We start from the raw sequence: 23,187 nt of genomic DNA, 5'->3' as shown, positions 1-23,187 counted from the left end.
TTCCCATTTTCAGCTTCTACTGGGCATGGGAGGTCAGGAGACAAAATATTACAGGTGTGGGTCGACTCATAGTGGTATTAAAAGTATCTCAAACACACCAGGGTATTGTGTTAAAAATCCAAAAAAAACACAAAATTGTTATCACAGGAAAGAAATGAAGAGAGATCCACCAGAGTGAAGGAAGAGACATGGATGATTTTTGCTTAGGTGACATGACAAGGTAGGCATATGGGGCCAGGCTTGTTGCGGCCCCTTGGTGCTGCAGGCTGTAGTGGCCATGCACAGTTCTGCATGAATTTTGTTTGCTCCTCAGAGTCCTCACTCAGCACATTCTGGGGCTGCATACATGTACTGGCATGCTCTGGCGCTACACACCACAAGGAAACCCGACTCCAGTTGAGATGGCACCTTTTGAAGGGTGAATCTAGTACAACTATTCAAAAACAAGCAAGAACACGGCCTTTCAAACTGTTCCACTGTTCGTAGTATGCGCATAGTGATAGTGTGCTGGCGTGCTGCAGTGCCTGCTTGGTGCTGACCAGCAAGTGAAATCTCGGCACGCCGTACAATCCCTTGAGCTAGCTGTCCAGCGAGGAAAGTCTCGAGTGGAGGCCTCTCGATCTGCTCGCTCGTTCGCCTGGCATTCAATAGCACTTCATCGCCAAGGACTTCAATTCAAAACAGTTTTCACACTGCACTTCTAGCCTTTTTCCTAGTGAACTTGCTGCAAACGTATGAGCTCTGCTGCGCGTGTCCCCTTTGCGTGAGGCCCAGAAACAGCTAGTATCTCCATACTTCGATTGGCTGGGTCGATGTCGTCCAGGTTCTTCTCGCTATCGCCATCACGACTCTAACTGGAGACGATTTCTTCACCATTTTCCGCAAGCAGCAGCTAGCGCAGAAATTTCGCCATCCCTGAGTGAAGGAGATGGAATCCGTTCGATCAGCTCAAAAACTCTTCGTTGGGACTAGAGGAGTACTAGTAGCAGATTCTACCGGAAGCCCTTTGACTTCCCTGACCGCTGAAACCCTTCCTGCCATGACCTGATGACTGCTACTTCTTCAAACAAGCGAGATTCTCTTTGGTTCCACTTCACTGCACTCGAGCGTCCACGCGACACAACCTTTTTACAAAACATCATTTTTCTCAAAAAAATGATTTTCACCCTAAGCCTGGTTTTCGCAGAAGTTGGGCCAAATGTCATTCCCCCAACCTACCTGTTCCCATTGTAATGTCTGGATAATGTGTCGTCAGTCGTCCTGTTTCGAACTCAACATTGGCGCCCGATTATTGAGCGATCCACGACCCTGAGATCATCCCATGCCCAGCCGTCCTCAACCGCCATTCGTCTCGTCTATGTCAACCTCATCTCGTCCATATCAGTCTCGTCTCTCCTACGCCAACCTCGTCTCGTCTCTATCAACCTCGTCTCTCCTACGCCAACTTCGTCTCGTCTATGTCAACCTCGTGTCGTTCAAGCCATGCAGGTCAGCTACCTTTCTCTCTTTCTCGTTTTGTATGCGTTCCTTCTTCGTCAAATGTATTTTCGTGAATTTTTTGTAGTGTGTGTGCGCGCGGGTGTCCTTCATTAATATTAGGGGTCAGATCATGGTGAGCCACGCTCTCTTATTTATGTCGTATATTAAAGTGTAACTAGGCTCTATTAGCCGTGCAAAATACTAGTCATCAGAATACAACTCAAGTCCCTCGTCGAACTCCAATAGTTAATTTTTGTGCCATGTTTTGAAGGGGCGTTTGGGCCCGTTTTTATTAGCAATGTACACACTATAGTATGAGTAGTACAGGAACGTTGACGGTTGTAATGATCTGTAGTGCATTTTTTAGTACACATTTTTGTGAGGCCCGTGCGTTGTGTGTGTGTGTGTTTTTCTCGTTCAGTAATTTTTTTAATCTTTTTCTTTCTTTTTTTCCTCTCCGCGAGGACTCGGGATTTTTTTCATGGAGAGGTGGTATGTTAGGTACCTCCTCCCGTACCTTTTTTAGCTGGCCTGCATGAACTTGCGTACTCACCTTTTGTCTCCTTTTGTTCCGTTGGCCTGTGTAGCTACTTGCGCGCCCATATTTGCCATAGCTCCCCAGGCCCTTTATCTTGCCGTTCAGACATGATCTCTTTTTCACTCTTCAATGTAGTCGTTTCGTTCGTCTTGGTCTCTTGTCTCATCGTCTATAATACATGTCGTTCCCCCAACCTATCTGTTCCCGTTGTAATGTCTGGATAATGTGTCGTCAGTCGCCCTGTTTTGAACTCAACAAACGGATGGGGGGTAGTTTCACTGGCCTACTCAAGTTCAACGGATGAGGGGTAGTTTCACTAGCCTACTCAAGTTCAACGGATGAGCGGATAGTGTCTTGAAACGTTATGCTTGGAGCAAGAAGTGGTGCTTTACTGCAAGTTTGCCAAGTAAAATGTCCCATGAACTTCTTGTGTGATCTAGATGGCAGTGGCAAGTCAGTCAAATGAGATTCAAGTAATAATGTCGTATATTTTGATATTTTGGCTGAACATTTCTCAGGAGAGATGGAGAATACTCAGCATCTTCTCCTAGTCTAGAGAAACCATTTCGTAGGCTACATTTCGCCTTGGGAAATCGTGACAGGGGTGGTGAGGTTTAAAGAGCTCCGCCGACCTAGAGTCTCGACTTCAAAGCCACCTAGACGCACCAAGAGTGGGTGAGGGAGGGAGAGCAAGAGAGAGAGTGGGAGAGAAAGCGAGCGTGCGAGCGAGAGAGAGAGAGAGAGAGAGAGAGAGAGAGAGAGAGAGAGAGAGAGAGAGAGAGAGAGAGAGAGAGAGGAGAGAGAGAGAGAGAGAGGGAGAGAGAGAGAGAGGGAGGGAGAGAGGGAGAGGGAGGGAGAGAGAGGTTGCGAAATTGTTAAAGTAAAATAAAGGGAGCATTGAAAATATGAGATGATTAGTGAGGTGACTGCAGCCTCAGCTATTTGGCAGGAGTGTGTGGTGAAAATATCACTCAGATCCATCAAGAGACACCAAAGTTTCGGTCAATTGAATGCCATATGAAATTAACGACCAGGCTGGTGAATACGTCAGTGTACCCGGACCCCTATTTATTTATTTATTTTATTTTATTGGGAATACAGCCCTACAAAGAGACATGTGGAGACAAACACAACAACAAGACACAGGGGATGTAGAGACGACGTGCCGATGTACAGGGAGCAACTCGACCGACCAGGGGCCTCGGCACGAGCATTGAAACCTGTTGTTGTAGAAGTTTATTTAACGTCGCACCATAAACAGGCGATTCCTTTGAAACATGTCGACGACAGAAGGAATGAGAGAGAGGGGGGGGTGACAGAAGTACGGAAAGAGGAAGGGTAGAAATAAATAAGCAATCAACCTCAGGGCTACACCAAAGCAAAAACGGAATGGGAACATACTATATACAAAATAGCTTCATACATATTGCAAAACACGTTTACTATTCTTCAGTCCGCTAAACCACAGAAACACACTAGCCGAAAAGCATTTAAACGGAGCCATGATGCGCTTTCAGCAGGGCACAGAACTGAAGGTGGCTGGGCTCGGAACGGAGATCAGGCGGGAGCTGGTTACACAGGACTGCGCCGATAACCTGCATGGTCGCTCGACCCGCGTAACCGGGCCAAAATGGTACTCGAACGAGGTGATGTGCTACTCCCCGAGTACGGTCACCAGTAACTCTCACGAAGAAGCTGGTGAAGAGGGAGCTAGCTCAGGAGAAGAGGCTCGGGAGAAGAGCTTAATGTTAAACATGTCCTCCAGGGTGGTGAGGCGGAGCTGTTTAAAGATCGAGCTCGTGCGCAGACCGAGGAAGCCGCGGATAGTGCACAACCTGGCATCGAAAAAAGGGGGTTGCATGGTCAAGTAGCAAAAATAATACTTTGGTGCGAGAAAGGGGTTCTAATCCCCTGTAAGGTGATTACGTCACTGTACCCGCTTATAAGGTGATTACGTCATTGTACCCGGATGCCTATAAGGTGATTATGTCTTTGTACCCGCACGCCTGTAAGGTAAGTACGTTATTGTACCCTTACGTCTATAAGGTAAATACGGCACCAGGGAGTCCCAAGCCATATGCCGTGTGCAACCCGCAGTCTAAACATCTAATGAACACATTTACTATCCCCCCCCCCTCCAACCATACAAGAACAAGAGTGGACCACGGGACTCTCGGTTTTGACCAATGGCACTCAACCACACAGGCTTTGTGTTTCAGTGGATGTGTGCTTGATTTACAGGCAAATCACCTACCGATGGCAGTCGGGTTGTACACTTCAGTTGTTCGGTGAGCTGAACACATGTTTACAGGCACGCACGCATAGAACACAGCGTATCAGAGTTAAACACAGAACTACCGGAGGCATCATAATATGATGCACTTACAAAATCATTTCAAACTGGGATTGCCATGATACGGGGTGTTAGAATCTCCCCACATTTTGCGACTTCTACTTGTTATGTACATGTATGTTTTTAGTGGCAGTGAGCTGTAACTCCAAAATCTGAGTAAAGTTCTGAAGTGCCAGCGGGTGCTACCTAGACCTACCCCACATGATATGACATACAATGTACTACATGCATCAATAAAGGGGGCGAATTTGGCTTAGAACCACACGTGAGTAATGTAAAGAGGAATACGTTTGGGAGCAAGGAGATGGGGACCATGAAGGATGTAATTTGTATATGGGCCACAACCAGCTAAAACATGTCTTAGAGTGAAATTTTTCAAATTTTGTTTTTACTTTGACGTTACGGAATGGCAAATAAATAAGGCGGCGACACATCTGACTGCAAATCTCCATGACCAGCTCACCAGATCAAGGTGTGGGTCGTCCTCACTCATTAGATACAGAGTCGAGCTAGTTGTATTCCCGGTGCCGAAGGACGCGCTCAACACCCCTGCATGGCAACTTCCCAAATAACCCTGAGGCGAAGTAGATACTGTGGTAATTATACTGGCAGAAGTTAAGAAGTTAAAAAGTAAGATAAAGAAGAAGTTGTCATCATGTTCCCAAACCTTGGCAAGTTGGTAGTGTAGTCCATGTTCCATCAGCTTGGCAAATCACTGTACTTGGCATTGAAATATTGCCATAACCAGACATACATGATGCAGTGATGCTGGTGCCAATAGTTCTCCTTGGTAAAGTCGTAACTGTTGTCGAGCTTAACTCTGGACAATGTGTTGCTGTGCACAGAACAAAAATATAACACAGAGAGTAGATCATTGCATACTGACAGACAACACTGAAGATGAACTCCTATGTTAACTGAGTGAGCTGTATGTTGATCCACATTCTTATGATCGTATAACAACTCAGATACCATATTGACGGCCCTCTGTGAAAGTAAAACACCTGAACTGGACAGCTTACATTCGAATGGGTATATGTATATAGCTATATAACCTACTGAGGATCTGCATGACTGAAGTAAGTTCACAGTAGTAAAGTGGTGTTTAGTCACAAAATGTGTATTATTTGAAGAGTGTGAGTGATACAACGTTTTCTTTCTGTTTACATAGCACAGGGTCACGAGTACGAATATACACAGCTTCCAACACCTGCAGCGTTGTATCACTCACACTCTTCAAATAATACACACGCACCATTACATTCATTCACACAGTATCACATTCATCTGCCACTACCTTTCTCACATACACTATATTCACACATTGCAAAGGTGCAAACTTCGCTTTTTGTACTTGTTAGCTGCTGTATTTCTACCTGAAACCATATTAGCTACATGTATATAAGTGTGTGTTTTAGTTATTACATTTTTATGTGACGGCGTTCCACTGATGACAGTCACAAGAAAACGTTATGGAACTTGACTTTCTTCATTTTTGCTGTTGTTATGAGTGCACAATTTATCTTATTTGTTGATTTTTGTGTATTGATTTTCGATAGAACAATCCACTGCGGAAGCTACTGGCTCTGTATTCAACACACAACACTTGAGTACCTCAGTATATACTGGGGATAGCTGACCACCTTAAACTCAATTTCTTTTCAAGAATCTAACATTTCATTTTACTAATAATTTACTCCAAGAACTTCAGCACATGAGATGTAGCGCATGATCGATGTTTCCTGGTTCGAGTCCTGGTGGTAATAGTCAACTTTGTTTTCCGACTTTCCCGTTTTCATTTCCCTGAAACCAATGGATAATGTACTCTTTGTATGATCGACGGCGTTTGTGAGGCAGATGCACAGGTAATGGCGCAAAATACACGTCTTCGTTTGTGAAAGACTTTAATTAACCTAAATACTGTGGGTCTCCAAATGACAGCGAGAATACAATAATAATATTATGTTATTATTCCTGAATTATGAGTGCGCATCGTTTGATGTTCCATCACACTGTCGGTTCTACTTTACATATATTGAAAAGCCTTCGCTCACAGAAGAGCTATTGCAGACAGACTTATGACGAGCTCAGACTCGTGAAGGAAATCGATAGTTGTAAACCACATTAAACCTAGAAAACAGCTTCAACACGATACTGAGATGCTAGACATCGGTCACACCCCGATTTCATTCTTCGTCGCTCAACCGCAACCAAATGTGTTGGAGGATATGAGAAAGTCGCCTGAAACGGCGCTGGACATGACGTCACAAATTGCTTGGCCTAAAGGATTAAGGTGAAAAGTATTTGTCCAAGGCACACACGTTCTAAGTATGAAATTTTTATCTCTTCCTGATCAATAAAATTGTGGTAAAGACACACCTAACAATATGGCAGTAAACACACGCCTGCGCACACACTCTCTAAGCTGCAAAGTTCTGGCACAGAGCTCTCCTTCTCACCACCACCACCTCCACGATCAGTTCGCGCCTGGCGCCTTGTCTAGATTGCGACGAACGTTTCGTCCCCACAGGACTCATACGTCGCAATCGAGCTATGTCGTTGCTGTGTAATCTTCTATGTGCAATAAGGTACTTGATGTACCAGCCTCCTATGTCGGACACCGCCAACCATGCATCGACTAGGCGCCAGGCGCGAACTGATGGCGGTGGTGGTGGTGGTGGTGGTGGTGGTGGTGGTGGTGGTGGTGGTGGTGGTGGTGAGAAGGAGAGCTCTGTGCCAGAACTTTGCAGCTTAGAGGGCGTGTGTGGGCAGGCGTGTGTTTACCGCCATACTGCCAGGTGTGTCTTTACCACCATATTAACAACCATAAGTACAGCTGCGGTGGTGTCTTCAATTTCATTCTTCTTCCTACTTTGAAAAACTTCTCAGGGAGATTGAAGTTCTTGGATCCCACTACAAGGGTGATTTCTGCTAACATCTAGGTATTTCTATTGCCGAATCCCCTTGATAATTTATAGGAGTTGCCGTCCTTTGTATAAACAAGGCAAAGCCCAGTGTCTGCAGGCTGTTCTTTTTATTTTTGTAGCTTGACCCAATTGATAAGAGAGGCGGTATTGATTTCGTAGGTGTATTACCAAACTAAATAGATACTTCTAAGTAGGTGCCCAACATTCTGCCCAAGTTGCTCGTAATCTTTCAGCACCAGAGAATATGTTACCTACTTCAGTAAATTGTATAAACTACAACCGTCATGAGGAAATCATGTGTTTTGAACGGCGTGAATGAGTTTGTCAACTGCATTTTTACACTGACAGTGATATCTCAAGTGTTCAGTGCCCTCATCACACTTGTTATGCATTCAAACATAGCAATTCTGAAAAATACAAACCTTGGATTGTGACAGAGACAGTGGTAGACATTGCCTGGGTGGCATTCACACATCTGTCAATCACACTTTGTGAACGTGGAGGACTTGAACCCATTCCCATACAATCAAAGTTTGTAGTATACGATGTTGTACAGATTACATTGAAGGTAATACCTGATGTATCACTTTCTGTAAACACAATCTGGGAATCATTCCGCTGGAAGGTGAATGTTGAGTTCGTCAAATTCGTAGATGTCACCGTCTGTATCATCTGTGTGTCCAGAGTTAATGTTGAGTTCCAAGATGAGTTGAGAGGAAAGTTTCCACTTGACACGCATGGTATGGTGTGAGTATCACCAGTGTAGGTCAATGTCAGTGGTGTAGGGGATGGTCCTGATTGAACCTGTTGAGCTGTACAAAAAGGAAAAATGGAAACAGTATAATGAAATGTATGAAAAGACTGTCCAGGCCAATACAGATTATAATGCACCCAAGAAGACAAAATACACAACTGATCGTGCAGTGACGGGAAAAGCCGCTTCCTGTACGATAAGGGAATGTTTGCAGAAGTAGCCTCAGCCAGTGGCGTATACAGGTGGAGAGAGCTTGCAAGCCCTCACGCCTGAAAAAAGACTCTCTAAGACAACATTTTTGGAGGGCAGAAACCTCGATCAATAATTTGTCCAAGATATTATTACAAGTAAGTTGGAACAGAATTTTCATTGGAACTCAGAGTTTCACGCTTGCCCTGTCATCAGGAAACACGTTTCTGGTATGAAGCGGGGAATACGGTCAAGGAATACAGTGGAACCACGCATATACATGCTCTCGTATCCGCACATACACACAAACACACACACGGACCCGTGCACGCGTAAAATAAACAATAACACACAAACCTATACACTCACTCCAACGCACGACAAGACACGTCCTCAATCACCCAGACACGCACCCAAGTCCACACTCTCACACACTTCCACACATACGCTCACACTCATCCTCTCTCTCTCTCTCTCTCTCTCTCTCTCTCTCACACACACACACGCATACACACACACATACACACACATAAACACACACACACACACGCACACACACCTGGTCCCAGTGAACACTCCCATTACGGTCATGTGTCCCTTTGCGGGGCCGACAACTTGGAAACGACGAGCGACGGGAGAAAGTCGGCAGTCTGCCGAAAAGTTAGGAACCATATTCAATCGGCACGACGAAAGAGCCATCTTTGGCCGCTATGGATTTGGAATCCATGAGTAGAGCGGCGGCACCGACCACAGGCTCCACAGTGGGCCTTCCAGCATGAGAGGACGAGCCGGTCATGCGGCGGCGGAGGAGTCGCCTGAGCAGCAATGGTAGACACCGCCGCCCGGTACGGAGCCTAATACGATGTCCCGGGGAGAGTCCGACAGTTGGGGCACTTGTTGACCGCGAAACCTCCAGCAATGCGGAACCGGCGCTCGCATGAAGAACATTGTCGGCTACCTCTCTGTTCCGATACAGGTTTGCGGCGCTCATCGAGGCATTTAGGACGAGGCAAACCACTCCTGGAGAAGAGACAACCAGTGCCTGACACACACACACACACACACACACACCTGTCCTGTCCTGTAGAGTCATTGCCGCAAAAGGGTCACGTGATCCCATCACTGGGAAACTTGAGAAGAGACAGAGAGAGGAAACGACGCTCGATGACGCTCTAGGTGCACGGGTAGTCGCATCCGCTTGCCGCATATGCACACGTGCTGGAAGGCTGAGCGCTCCTCTGCTGTTGGTCTATGCGCCACCCTTGAACAGCGATGCCTGCCCCGTCCCCGGACACCGCGAAAGCAGCGACCAAACCTGTCACAATGCGCGGCACAACATCCCTCTGCCGGTGCCGACGTTCCCATAGCTCCAGGTGGCACTGTGGCATCCACCGTCGAGGCGAACACATGCCGGACCAAGCCACCGCGGCTTCTCAGCCACCGCTTACACCGCCCGCACTGACTGGCGCCCCGCTGCTCAGACACAGGCCGCGCACGCACCTACAGACACTTATGCCGAGCCATGTCTCCTTTCCGTGCAAAATCCCGTATACTGTACATACCACTAGGGGCGGAGGCTCAGGCGCTGCGTCACTCCACGCGGGACTCACATGCAACATCATACCACGATGCCTCCACGCCACGGGCACGTAGATCCCGGGCAGCAAACACACACACACACACACGCACACTGTGACAAACTTTGACCTTGACCTTGATATACAGTTGCCATTAAATTGCTAAGCTGCCTTCATGAGGAGGAGAACAAAGGGGTAGCATCTCAGCGTCGCGGCAAAACATCCGCTCTCATGTCGTTGAATATCCTGCTGCCTGCGATATCTCTCGCTGCACTCACAGCAGAACTTGAACTTGAGACGCTCCCTCGCTGTTGGTCGCTTGCCACACTCGGAATGGTGCAGTTTAAATCCACCAGCAGATCGAAAGCACAGGTCACATGAAGGGCAATGCAATGAACAACAATGTTGGTACTGGAACAGTAGGTGAGGTGCAGGATAGCCAGAGTCCGCTGGCTGTTGGGATGGACCTGCGAGAGGGCACTTATGTACCTTCAGCCCACCAGCACTCTTGAACCATCTACCGCAAAGTTGATACGACTTTGCACCAGCCTGTTGGCTGACAGGAAGTTGACGGGCCGCACTGCACTTATGCCGCTTGTACCCAGGCCCACTAAGATGGCGGCAGTCCACCGTCAATCGCAAACACCGCATTGCACAGTTGGTTTAGATAGTGGTGATGGAGGCACAACATCAACGCCACTCGATCTGGGCTATTGTACACAATGGTGAATTCAAGGAGCGTAGGTCGTGATGACCACGGTCCTTGAGCCAAAAGCAATATGTGCATTATGTCCAAGCCAATCCATGCGCTGCTTGCGGATGCAGGTGGATAACAACTCCGGCTTTCCCCATCTTCTCAACTCTTCATTGATTACTGAATCTGACTGTTGATTTCACTGAGACACACCCAAGATGATACGCAAGCAAGAGGTAAACCATCAATTCGGAATTCGTCACGCTGCAGGACTTGCCAGCGCTCGGTACCGTATAGCAATACCGACACCACACATGCGCTGTAAATCAGTCTCTTCGTGCACAATGACAGGTTTCGGTCATCAAAGATGCAGCAAAGAGCACCACACGGTCGTGCTGCACTGGCAATCCGGCGATCAAGCTCAGCTGAGACGCTGGCATTGAGCGACGAGACGCATTCCACATATTGACCAGCAATAGACATCAGGAGATGGTCCGCATCAACACTGCCAGTGCCACATATCAGTAACTAAGTTTTCGAATAGTTGACATTAAGGCCAATGGATTGACAGACATGAGCCTGGATCAGCAAAAACCATCACATGTGCAAAAATTTCAAAAAATATTTTTGTGCTCCACATTGATCCACAACCACTGATAACCAGTCTCAAGAAGTTTTAGATCAATCACAGCACCGTCAGTGGGCAAAAAAATGCGGTACATCACATCTCTGTACAAATGTTGAAAGTGGCATTTCTGTGTAAGATGCACTTGTGAGCATTGGTATGTGTCTGATCCTGTTAGGCATTGCCATCACTCAGCTGGCTAACAAGGAGGAATTTGATAGTCCTTGTGGGTGTACTCAGACACTGGCTTGTCCAAGTAAATCATTGGATTCATTGACTATTGCCCAGCTAACGGCATATGGCCAAGTTGGTTCCAGGGGCTGATATTGCATCTACACTGGGCTCTGTACTGATGCTCTCCAAGCCCTTCACTTCCATGAAAACATATCTGCACACACGGAGTGCGATCATAGTAGCTGTGACTACTTAGCACAACGGCTCATGAGCATGAGGTTCATACTAGTTGCAGATACATTCAACGGTTACCTGACCCAACAGGAACTTGTGTTTGAATTTTTTTGGGAGCTGCTGCATGGACCAAATAAATGTTTCAAGTTGCTCAGTGTCCAAGCCAACGAAGCAGATCTTATCTGGCGCTAGCACTCGTTGCTCTTCCAGTCGTGAATCGAGACGCCTTTGCTCTGCATCGTCCCAGTCGATATCCAACAAACTTACTAGTGAAGGAGTCGTTCATCGCTCAACAATATCCACTCGAGTCGTCGTCATTCTCATCAGCGCTGCTTCTTCTACACGAAGTCTGCAGCCTCGCCGAGTCGCTTTGCGGCAGGAGAAAGTCATCCTCTGGAGCTCCGCGGCTTTCCTGACTCCCTTGATGAGCAATTGCCATCCCAGTCATCACCAAAAAACGTTGTGTAGTGATTGGCGTCAACGACGATCGATGCACGTGCGATGCTCGCGTGCGATCGTACCTATTCGCCAGCCAAGCTCAGGCACGTGGGGTTTCCCAGCCGTGTCTTCTCACTTGCCTGGGGCTTGCCTAGCTAGCTAGTCACTGACAAACCAACGAACACGGGCTTGTCAGGCGGAAAGAAAAACTAGTGACAAGAAAGACTAGTGACAAGAAAGACAGAAAGGTGATGGGTAGTTGTTAGGTCCGCGACTTTTCTTTCGCTCGACTTCAACGTCACTTTTTTGATCAACTTGATATCAAACACAAGTGATGGTTTTCGCTGATCCGGGCTCACATGGTGAAACCTCTCCAGAGCAATCAGCTCCAACTGACGACTAGGTGGTACCAAGACGGCATCATCCGCAAACTCGAAATCGGTGATGGCTACTACCCGATGGCAAGTGCGCGGTCCATTGAATGGATTTCCGTTGATGTTATGGCGTAGTGCAAGACCACCGCCGAGTGTCTTGTCCACTTCCTCAAAACACTTTGCCAACACAAGATTGAAAAGCAGTTGGAAAAGTACCGGTACAATAGAACATCCCTATCGCAACCAATTGTTGACAGTGATGGGGTCTGTCGGGTCGTTGCCAACGTGGACTCTCGCTTCCATACCAGTACGAAACGATTGCAGCAGCTGGATTAGGGTGCAACCCCTAGGACTTCCGAACTACGCAACAATGCAGGCTTTGGAACGGAATCTTAAGCTTCAAGCAATTCAACAAAGATCATAATGCCTGGCATGCGGTGTTCGTACAGCTTCTCTACCACCGGTGACACAGCAAGTATCTGGTCTGATCATGAATAAACACGCTAAAAGCCGCACTGAGTTTCCGGTAGCACATCCTCTGCAATTTTCTGGAGGCGCTACTGGAGAAGTCTGCCAATGACCTTGCTAACAATGTCCAGAAAACAATGCCATGCCATTGTCACACAGTGAGAGATCACCCTTCTTGGGGATGGGGACCAACTCTGCATCTCTCCATGCCTGCGGGACACTGCCTTCATGCCACACCTTGCACACTAATCCTACCAGATGCTCATGCAGGGTAATACCACCATACTTCACCGTTTCTGGCAGAATGCCAGAGGGACCCGCGGACTTGTTATTTGGGAGGTGAGAAATGGCCTTCTGCAGCTCCTCCATGATCAGGGCATCTGCCAACTCAATACGAGGAGGGCAGTCCATGAAGCAGTTCAACGCAGCAAGATCAAATATGCTCTCCACATTCAGAACCTTTCCAAAACGTCGGCCCCAGCGACAACAGGTGTCAGAGATGGAAGCGCAAACATTACCATTCTTATCCTTGATAGTGCTGTTGGCGAGTGATCGGATACCCTGGTGGTTAAACTGGATGGTGCGGATGGATTCCCAAACGGTAGCACCCTCACAAGCAGAACGAGCTCCTTCAACTTGTGCTGCAATTGTGACCAGCTAACGGTCCTTAGCTCGGCGCACCTTGGCACGAGTCTTAGATTCAGCTGCCTTGAAGTAAGATTGGTCGGCTGCTAACCCACTGCTCCCCCACACACACAGGCGCGTGCGCTCGCGCGCACACACACACACATACACACACACACACACACACACACACACACACGTATATATTATGCAAGTAAACAAACTCACACCTTCACTAAACACCTTAACGCTGCCCACTGGGAGACTCAAACACCATGCATTCACACTCATCCATGCGTGCACATGATGTCTGCTCATATTCACGCTGGCATAAACTTTGAACTCAGGCTCTGTCATAGACACAATTTACAGGTGAACACTCCCACACTTCACACACGTGCACACATGTACATACTGTACCCCTAACATGTTTTTGCTTGACAGCATGTAACAAGGTGGAGAACATCGTGTTCAGAAACAGTGACCCTTCTACAACCGTCCACAGTTGGTAGAGCCCCGATCAGTTGCGACCATCTGAACCTTTCTGTTCTAGGAGAGTTTTTAGACTTCTCATAACGTTAGTAATATATTCTTTGATCGCTCCTGGATGTTTTCTTGATACTCATAAACAAACAATAGCTATTTTGATCCTGAATTGCTTTTCTTCCCTTTTACCTCTTTCTCTTCCAACTTCTACGACCTGAAGAAGGGCTTAGGCTTCGTGCAGCTTCATCTCTGAAATGAATTCGGGTGGACACTCCCATTCCCATAGCGCTGCACATCCGAACCAGTTCAGTTAGTTTACAACATTTCGTCACTTGGCCATCGTCAGGTAATAACAGTGAAACGACAAGTCTGAACCAAAACAAGGATGATCTAATACCATACTGTATCCTACACGAAATCCTCACATTTGCACCCAGGACACTCATCCATGCACACCACACACTCACCTATACCCACTGCACGCATAACTACACACGAGCACACTGTTAGTTCACGAGCACACTGTCAGTTGCATGGTGAAGCACACACTTCACCATGCACCCACACGTATCCATATGCATGGACAAACACACACATACACACACACACACACACACACACACACACACACACACATACAATCCCAAACATGACATGGTAGAGACGTGCCCTGCCACAATGCATTTAGTTTCGCTGTTATATGACTACTCATTCAGCGTGAATGCGATCAGGCATCATGTGCATATATGGATGGATGAGTGTGACTGTGAATGTGTGGTTTCTGGGTCACCCAGTGGGCAGCGTGAAGGTGTTCTGTGTTGTGCGTGATTGTGTAGGTGTGAGTGTTGGAAAGAGTGCAAGCATATATTTGTGCGTTGTTGTTTATTGCACTCGCACGCGCGTGCGTGTGTATGTGCGCGTGAGAGTGGGTGCGGGTGTGAGTGCACATATCTGCGAGGTTCCCAAGCAATGGTTATTCAGTTGCTTTCCTGTACCTATACATTTGTAATAAGACCTTATTTCCAGTTTCAGACCAGAATAGGTATAGCCTGGTGATCGGGCAAGTGTGGAGCTCTGACTAAGCATGAAGCATGACCAAGCATAAAGTGAGCGATCTGGAGGTGGAAATGGTGGCTCTGCCTGCTCGACATGGAGGCTTGTCTTTAAAAAACCCTGTTGAGGACTCTCCACGCAAGCACTCTGCATCTTAGGTTGCACCACCCACCTCCCAGCACAGATCGCTAACGGCGGATCGGAGTTTCTGGAGAGCATTCGGCTGGACCAGGCAACTAAGTCGGCAGTGGGAATTCGCCACCACACAGTACTGGGCGCAACAGCGACTGCCATCCAAGACTACCTGCCGCAGCCACAACAGCGAGCAATGTCCTTGACACGCGAGAAGGGAGGGCCCAGTACCCTGACCACCGTCCCTATGGCTGAGCACGGTTTCAGCTTTGATATGAGGGTTGATGTTCACGATCACATTCGGCTCCGATACTGTTGGCCTCTAGAAAACCTTCCAGCATCCTGTCTCTGTGGCTCAAAGTTTTCAGTTGACCATGCCCAAATTTGCAAGCTGTCGGGATTCATATCAGCAAGTGACACAATGATCAAACCGACGTCCTCACCTCTTTTTACAATACATGTTCCACCTTCCTTGTAAGAAAGCTCTGCCCTTCGGGGTACTGTGTGTTTGGAGTGGATTTATCCTGTTTTGTTAAAATAATGTCATTACGTCGTTGTGTTACTTACAATGATGATTGTCTTGCTCTATATCCAGGCGATAGCTCTAACTGTTGTCTGTTGTTGTCTAGGGATTAGTCTATGGTTGCGATTGCCCTCTCTAGGGGTCATTGCAGTGAGGGGTTTCTTTCGAATTGCAGTCTTTGCATTATTGTGTTTATGAGAAAGTCACGTCGTGAGCATAATGCATTATAAAATTGGACAAGATCTCACGTGGCTCACATATTCAGTTAATCATACCTATTGTTTGTATTTGGACAAACCACCGTGTCTGTCACTGGACTGCCTATACACTCGAACTAGCACCAAGATAACTACTACATGTACATTTTACATGTGAATGACTCTACAGACATCTACACGCACAGGATAGAACTTTCAGAAAAGGTGCTTGGCATTCCAGAACGTAGCTCACATTCACCCCACATGGTTTTATATCAGGATTTGGGACATCACGATTTTCATGCGAACTTGAATCCTTACTTGACAGACAACATACAAGGTACACGTGAATTCTATCCAACCTTCCATGCAGCAAGCATGCAAGGATGTCACTAGTGTTCAACACGCAGTGTTTCGGGGAACTAACACCTCATCAGTTGGGTTTTTAGTAGGCTAATGAAAGTTATGGTCCAAGAGGACTGCATCATCATGACTGTAACGCTCAACGGACCTAAACAGTCTTTTTAGAGACTTTGGGTACATTGTTGTGTTGTGATTCTATGAGTCGACAGTACATATACTCCTTGTTTTGAAATTTGAATATAATGATGTTGTGGAGTTGGAACATACCTGAACTTCCTGTGCTTACCGCTGCAAGTTGCTGTCGTCTGTAGTCATCAGCGTTGTTTCTGACTATCTGACTCTCTTATTCTTTGATCTTTGTTGGCGGGTTCCCCGTTTGACATTGTCTCTCTAATTCTTGGTGGTTACGTCAACTGTTCAATCGTTCTCTTACTTGTTTACTAGCGAGTTTACGACTTAACGCTTCACCTTTTTTCAATTTTCGAATCTCAGGAGAGGGAAATCAGTTCCAAACCTGTTCATTGTTGACTTCAACATGGATAAATGTTATGCAATGCGCTTTAAAAGTATACTCCTTGCGTCTTTTGGAGCAACCAATCTTCTTCTTCAGCATTTCACAGTACCAACTCGTGGAGACAACCCGCTAGATCTCATAATGTCAACGTTTACGTCCCCAGTAACTACACGCATACTTCCGCCGGGCGATCTGACGATGCAGTTGTACTGTCAGACTTTCCTTCCGTGCTCCCTAGACGTTAACCCCCTGTTAAAGGAACAGTATTTCGCTACAACATGGCAGACTGCGATCGCCTCAGGGCGCACCTTCGCAACGTGGAATGGGGTGATATCATCACTGAGGACCCAGAAACCTCCTGTGAGCAGGTTACCGCTTCGATTACTGCAGCTGTTGCACAGTTTGTCCCATCCGAAGTTCTGGAAACGAGGCCTTCTGATCCGGTATGCTGGACGCCTGAATGCACCCAGACTGAGAGCGAGAAGGAGAAGCGCTGGCGCGACTGGAGAAAAAACCGATATGACCCAGCACTTCAGCAGGCATTCACCGATTCCGTGACTGTAGCGATCGCCACCCAGTTCCGATCACGACGTACAAAGAAGGCCAGCCTTCGTTGCAGCCCCTCAACTGGGTCCCTCAGAGACAAACAGTGGTGGACGAAATTGAGGAACGCTGCTAGCAACCGCACACAGCCCGAAATTCCCCTAGTTGTTGACTTTGACGGCCGCAAGTGGGCAACGAGCTCAGAGAAAGCAGAGGCATTCGCTCGCTTCTTCTCGAAGAAATGTAGCGTTGCCGGTCCGGACCTTGTGGAGGCTGACCTACCGGACCCTGCTCCCTCAGAGGCTCCACATCTTCGCACCATCCGCTTCCGCCCACAGGCTGTCTGCCGCCTCCTGGCAAGGCTCGACGTCTCCAAGGCTACAGGGTCTGACAGTATTTCTGCTCCTGTCCTTAATGAATGTGTTCATGAGCTCGCAGATCCACTGTCCAAGTTATTTGCTTCATGCTTCCGGTCTGGAGTCCCACCTAGGATGTGGAAGACGGCCAACGTGTCATCACGGTGTCAACAAGTCTACGCGATTTAGCTCAACAGGACAAGACAGCACCCTCGATTTGATACTGAACAATTTTGATCCTTCCACTACAGCGAAGATCATCCCGGTCGCTTTCAGTGACCATGCTGCCGTGGCCAGTGACTTTCACCTCATTGTGCCTCGTGGATCTGACACCACACGGTTATACCGCAACTATCACCTTATAAACCACGATCACTTCCGGCGTGACTTAACCCAGAAGAACTTGTGTAGTATTACCGGCAACCCAAGCGCCATGTGGACCGCGTGGTCTAGCCGGTTTATTGAGGTTTTGGATGTCCATGCCCCACTTCAAAGTAATCACAGAACGAAGAAGCCTTCAGTGCTATGGATTGACCGGCAATTGTTGTACTTACTACACAAGCGGAATAGGTTGCACCGAAAGTGGCTCTCTGCTAAGACACAGGAGACTTACGATGAATTCAGTACAGCCAGACGTGCGGCAACTAGCGACAACAGGACCCGGAAACAGGAGTTCTACAACTCCAAATTTCAGCAATGTACTGGAAATGCCAGAGAGACTTGGAAAATAATCAAGGAGTTGACAGGCAAACAGTCGACATACAGGGATCCACAGTGCACGGTGGATGCGATTCGAGACACTTTTTAGAAAGTTGTGGAAGATCCAGTTCGCCCTGCACAGCTATGCCTACCCCTTGGGCCTCCGCCTGCGGTGCACTTCTCGGAATTCTCGCCAGTCTCCATTGCAACTACTCGGAAAATGTTGGAACAGTTAGACACCAGAAAAGCCACTGGGAGTGATGATATTCCAGCAAGTGTTCAGGGATCCACAGTGCACGGTGGATGCGATTCGAGACACTTTTTCGAAAGTTGTGGAAGATCCAGCTCGCCCTGCACAGCTACGCCTACCCCTTGGGCCTCCACCTGCGGTGCATTTCTCGGAATTCTTGCCAGTCTCCATTGCAACTACTCGGAAAATGTTGGAACAGTTGGACACCAGAAAAGCCACTGGGAGTGATGATATTCCAGCAAGTCTCCTCCAGATGCATGCTGACATCCTGGCACCGTCACTCACGCTACTATTTAATAAGTCATTGAGAGAAGGACAGTTTCCTGCGGCAATGAAGGTGGGTAAGATACGGCCTCTGTTCAAGGCTGGAAACCCCAGCCAACCCAAGAATAACCGACCAGTCTCCCTATTGCCGATAGTGTCGAAAGTGCTTGAACGTATTGTTCATAAGCAGCTTCTGCAGTACCTCAACACGAACAATTTCTTGCCTACTAGTCAGTTTGGTTACAGACACCAGCATTCCACAGCAGATGCCTTAGCGCTAGCTGTAGAGAACATCAATGAAGCACAAGCCGCTGGGCAGCACACAGGAGTAGCATTTGTCGACATGTCTAAAGCTTTCGACAAGGTAAAGCATAGCATTCTGGTTGAGGACCTCTTTGAACTGGGTCTCACTAGCACTGCTTTGCAATGGTTTTCAGACTACTTGATGTATCGCCGGCAATACGTGGAGACAGGAAAAACCAGAAGTACAACTTATGACAGCCAGTCAGGGGTTCCTCAGGGGTCAGTTCTCGGACCTTTGCTCTTCGTTCTGTATGTGAGGGATATTGCCGGCGACCTTGCCCCTCATGACGTCACCACTATTCAGTTTGCTGATGACATCTCGCTGCGTGCGAGCAGTCCACAGCCAGAAGTTGTCTCCCAGCGCCTCACTGCAGCAGTTCAGTACCTGGCCACTTGGTTGAAGAAACGTGGACTGATCCTTAACGAGACCAAGACGCAGATACTCGCCATACCACACCATAGAGCTGCAGCCCTCGACATCAATGTTGTATGCAATTCACAAGTCCTACCAGTAGTCACATCTGCCAAATACCTTGGCCTGCATTTTGACTCGGACATGAGTTGGACCACAATGGTGGACCATGTTGCTCGTCGTGTTGCCGGCAAAATTGCTGTCCTGCTGCGACATGCTTCCTCGCTGCCGTATCCATGCCGACTCACCTACTTCAGATCTATCGTTTTGCCTGAATTTTTGTATGCTTCTATTAGTTACTACCCGTATTTGACAGTTGCCCAGGAACAACGGCTACATAGGCTGTTCAAACGTGCCGCTCGGGCAGTCTGCAAGTCGCCACCGTGGACCAGTACTGCTCCCCTGCTAAATCGAATGCATGTATGTGATCTACAGGTTTCTGTGCACTTGAATATGTTGTGTTTCATCTGGCGATGTTTGCATGATGCATGTAGCACCCTGTTTGAGTCCTTTTTTGCTGTCGTGCCCTCAACTCGCACTCGGGGAGGCCAAAGCAACTTGCTTGTGGTCCCACCTGCTAGCACTGCTCGTTCTGCTAAGCACCTAACGCACGCTGGAGCCATTATGTGGAATAGATTGCCACCAGCAGCAAAATGTTCAAATAGGTATTTGGATTTTAAATCTCAAGCCTTGCAGTATATATTATCAGCGACATAGGTTTTCCAATGCTTACTGGATTGATATCTGTTCGTTGCAACCAACCTTCCGTCATTTTTTCCTTTCTCTTTTTCTCTTGTATCTACTTTTTTGTTTTTTTTTGTTTTTTTTTTGTTTGTTTTTTTGTTTTGTTTTTTTTTCTCCACAATATCCTTTGACATGTTATTCACAGTGGGTCCAATGTTATTAGGCATTTTGCCTGTTTTGATTTCCACTATAAATAAAGTATACAACAAAAGTGTCCTCCAGATGCATGCTGACATCCTGGCACCGTCACTCACGCTACTATTTAATAAGTCATTGAGAGAAGGACAGTTTCCTGCGGCAATGAAGGTGGGTAAGATACGGCCTCTGTTCAAGGCTGGAGACCCCAGCCAACCCAAGAATAACCGACCAGTCTCCCTATTGCCGATAGTGTCGAAAGTGCTTGAACGTATTGTACATAAGCACCTTCTGCAGTACCTCAACACGAACAATGTCTTGCTACTAGTCAGTTTGGTTACAGACACCAGCATTCCACAGCAGATGCCTTAGCGCTAGCTGTAGAGAACATCAATGAAGCACAAGCTGCTGGGCAGCACACAGGAGTAGCATTTGTCGACATGTCTAAAGCCTTCGACAAGGTAAAGCATACCATTCTGGTTGAGGACCTCTTTGAACTGGGTCTCACTAGCACTGCTTTGCAATGGTTTTCAGACTACTTGATGTATCCCCGGCAATACGTGGAGACAGGAAAAACCAGAAGTACAACTTTTGACAGCCAGTCAGGGGTTCCTCAAGGGTCAGTTCTCGGACCTTCGCTCTTCGTTCTGTATGTGAGCGATATTGCCGGCGACCTTGCCCTTCATGACGTCACCACTATTCAGTTTGCTAATGATATCTCGCTGCGTGCGAGCAGTCCACAGCCAGAAGTTGTCTCCCAGCGCCTCACTGCAGCAGTTCAGTACCTGGCCACTTGGTTGAAGAAACGTGGACTGATCCTTAAAGAGACCAAGACGCAGATATTCGCCATACCACACCAAAGAGCTGCAGCCCTCGACATTAATGTTGTATGCAATTCACAAGTCCTACCAGTAGTCACACTGCCAAATACCTTGGCCTGCATTTTGACTCGGACATGAGTTGGACCACAATGGTGGACCATGTTGCTCGTCTTGTTGCCGGCAAAATTGCTGTCCTGCTGCGACATGCTTCCTCGCTGCCATATTCATGCCGACTCACCTACTTCAGATCTATCATTTTGCCTGCATTTTGTATGCTTTTATTAGTTACTACCCGTATTTGACAGTTGCCCAGGAACAACGGCTACATAGGCTGTTCAAAAGTGCCGCTCGGGCAGTCTGCAAGTCGCCACCGTGGACTAGTACTGCTCCCCTGCTAAATCGAATGCATGTTTGTGATCTACAGGTTTCTGTGCACTTGAATATGTTTTGTTTCATCTGGCGATGTTTGCATGATGCATGTAGCACCCTATTTGAGTCCTTTTTTGCTGTCGTGCCCTCAACTCGCACTCGGGGAGGCCAAAGCAACTTGCTTGTGGTCCCACCTGCTAGCACTGCTCGTTCTGCTAAGCGCCTAACGCACGCTGGAGCCATTATGTGGAATAGATTGCCACCAGCAGCAAAATGTTCAAATAGGTATTTGGATTTTTAATCTCAAGCCTTGCAGTATATATTATCAGCGACAAAGGTTTTCAAATGCTCACTGGATTGATATCTGTTCGTTGCAACCAACCTTCCGTTTTTTTCCTTTCTCTTTTTCTCTTGAATCTACTTTTCCACAATATCCTTTAACATGTTATTCACAGTGGGTCCAATGTTATTAGGCATTTTGCCTGTTTTGATTTCCACTATAAATAAAGTATACAACAAACGTGGTTCCGATCCACAAGCGATCTTCCCGATCAACCCTTAAGAACTAAAGGCCCGTATCCTTACTGTGCATAATCTCGAAAGTAATGGAAACTCTTGTAAACAGACACATCGTAAACCATTTTGAAGACCACCATCTGCTTTCGTCGCACCAGTTTGGATTTCACAGAGGCCTCGGAAAATCAGCAACATTTGCAAGCTCTCCAAACTGCCTGGGCAAGCGCTGTGGGCTGTGGAGGGGTGGCTGGTATCCTTGCTGTAGACATCGCAGGAGCTTTTGATCGTGTACTCACCCCCGCCGGCCGGACGACCGTAAATAAGGCGTCCGTACGACCAGTCATGGAGTATGTGCCTCTTGTATGGATGGGAGCTGCGCAGAGTCACCTCCAGCGTCTGAACAATGTTCAGCGCCGCGCGCTTCGTGCTATCGGCCCTGGGGCACACCTACCCAGCCTGGCCATCCGCCGCACTGTTGCCTCCCTTGCCTGTCTGTACAAGCGGCACTACTTGCCTGGTCCTCCGCAGCTGCTCTCTGTGTTGCCACCGCGCCACATCACCTCTACCAACCCCAGAACTCGCAGCGAGCATGGTGCTGCCAGTGGCCATGACCACCAGCTCCAACACCAGCTGCCTGCATCTGCCCCGCTGGTACTGGAGCGCTCGTTCCCACACTGCAGCATCAGCGATTGGACTTCCCTCCCTGCCGCTTTCCTTTGCCGGGAAAGAGAATGTAATCATTCAAAACGAATGTTTACCGCCGTCTTCGCAGCACGAACTGGCTCTGGGCAGTCGATTCCCTATGAATAGTATGATGCTAAGACAGTTTCTCCCCCACAATCGCTCGTGTTAAGCCTTGGATTTTTGCATCTTCCTTACCTGTACAGCGCTATGTTCTTCTTTTTTTTCATTGTTTTTGGTGCGTGTTTTTGGCTATGACGCCGAGACCTCAGGTCGGCAGAGTCACTAATGCCCCACCATCACTGCTGCGTCTCGGTGCAGCGCCTGCTTATTAGTTGTCACGTTTGTCCTAGTCTCTGTACCATTGTCTTTCCTTAT

General features: G+C 47.6%; 1 protein-coding gene across 1 annotated transcript in view; it reads right to left on the bottom strand.

Moving 5' to 3' along the window:
* Positions 1-23,187, bottom strand: part of LOC135812635 (uncharacterized) — a 58,753-nt gene that overhangs the window by 18,100 nt on the left and 17,466 nt on the right. Inside the window, exons 4-6 of the mRNA XM_065325933.1 lie at positions 7,720-8,109; positions 5,038-5,205; positions 4,272-4,310 (exon numbers count right to left, since the gene is read on the bottom strand). Of these exons, the coding sequence (XP_065182005.1) occupies positions 4,272-4,310; positions 5,038-5,205; positions 7,720-8,109 (597 nt within the window). The remainder of the gene's footprint in view (positions 1-4,271; positions 4,311-5,037; positions 5,206-7,719; positions 8,110-23,187) is intronic.

This window comes from Sycon ciliatum, chromosome 3 (genome assembly GCF_964019385.1).
Source record: "Sycon ciliatum chromosome 3, ocSycCili1.1, whole genome shotgun sequence".
In the NCBI taxonomy this organism is placed as follows: domain Eukaryota; kingdom Metazoa; phylum Porifera; class Calcarea; order Leucosolenida; family Sycettidae; genus Sycon; species Sycon ciliatum.
Note: the sequence above shows the minus strand (reverse complement) of the source record. Positions and strands in the feature narration are given on the sequence as shown.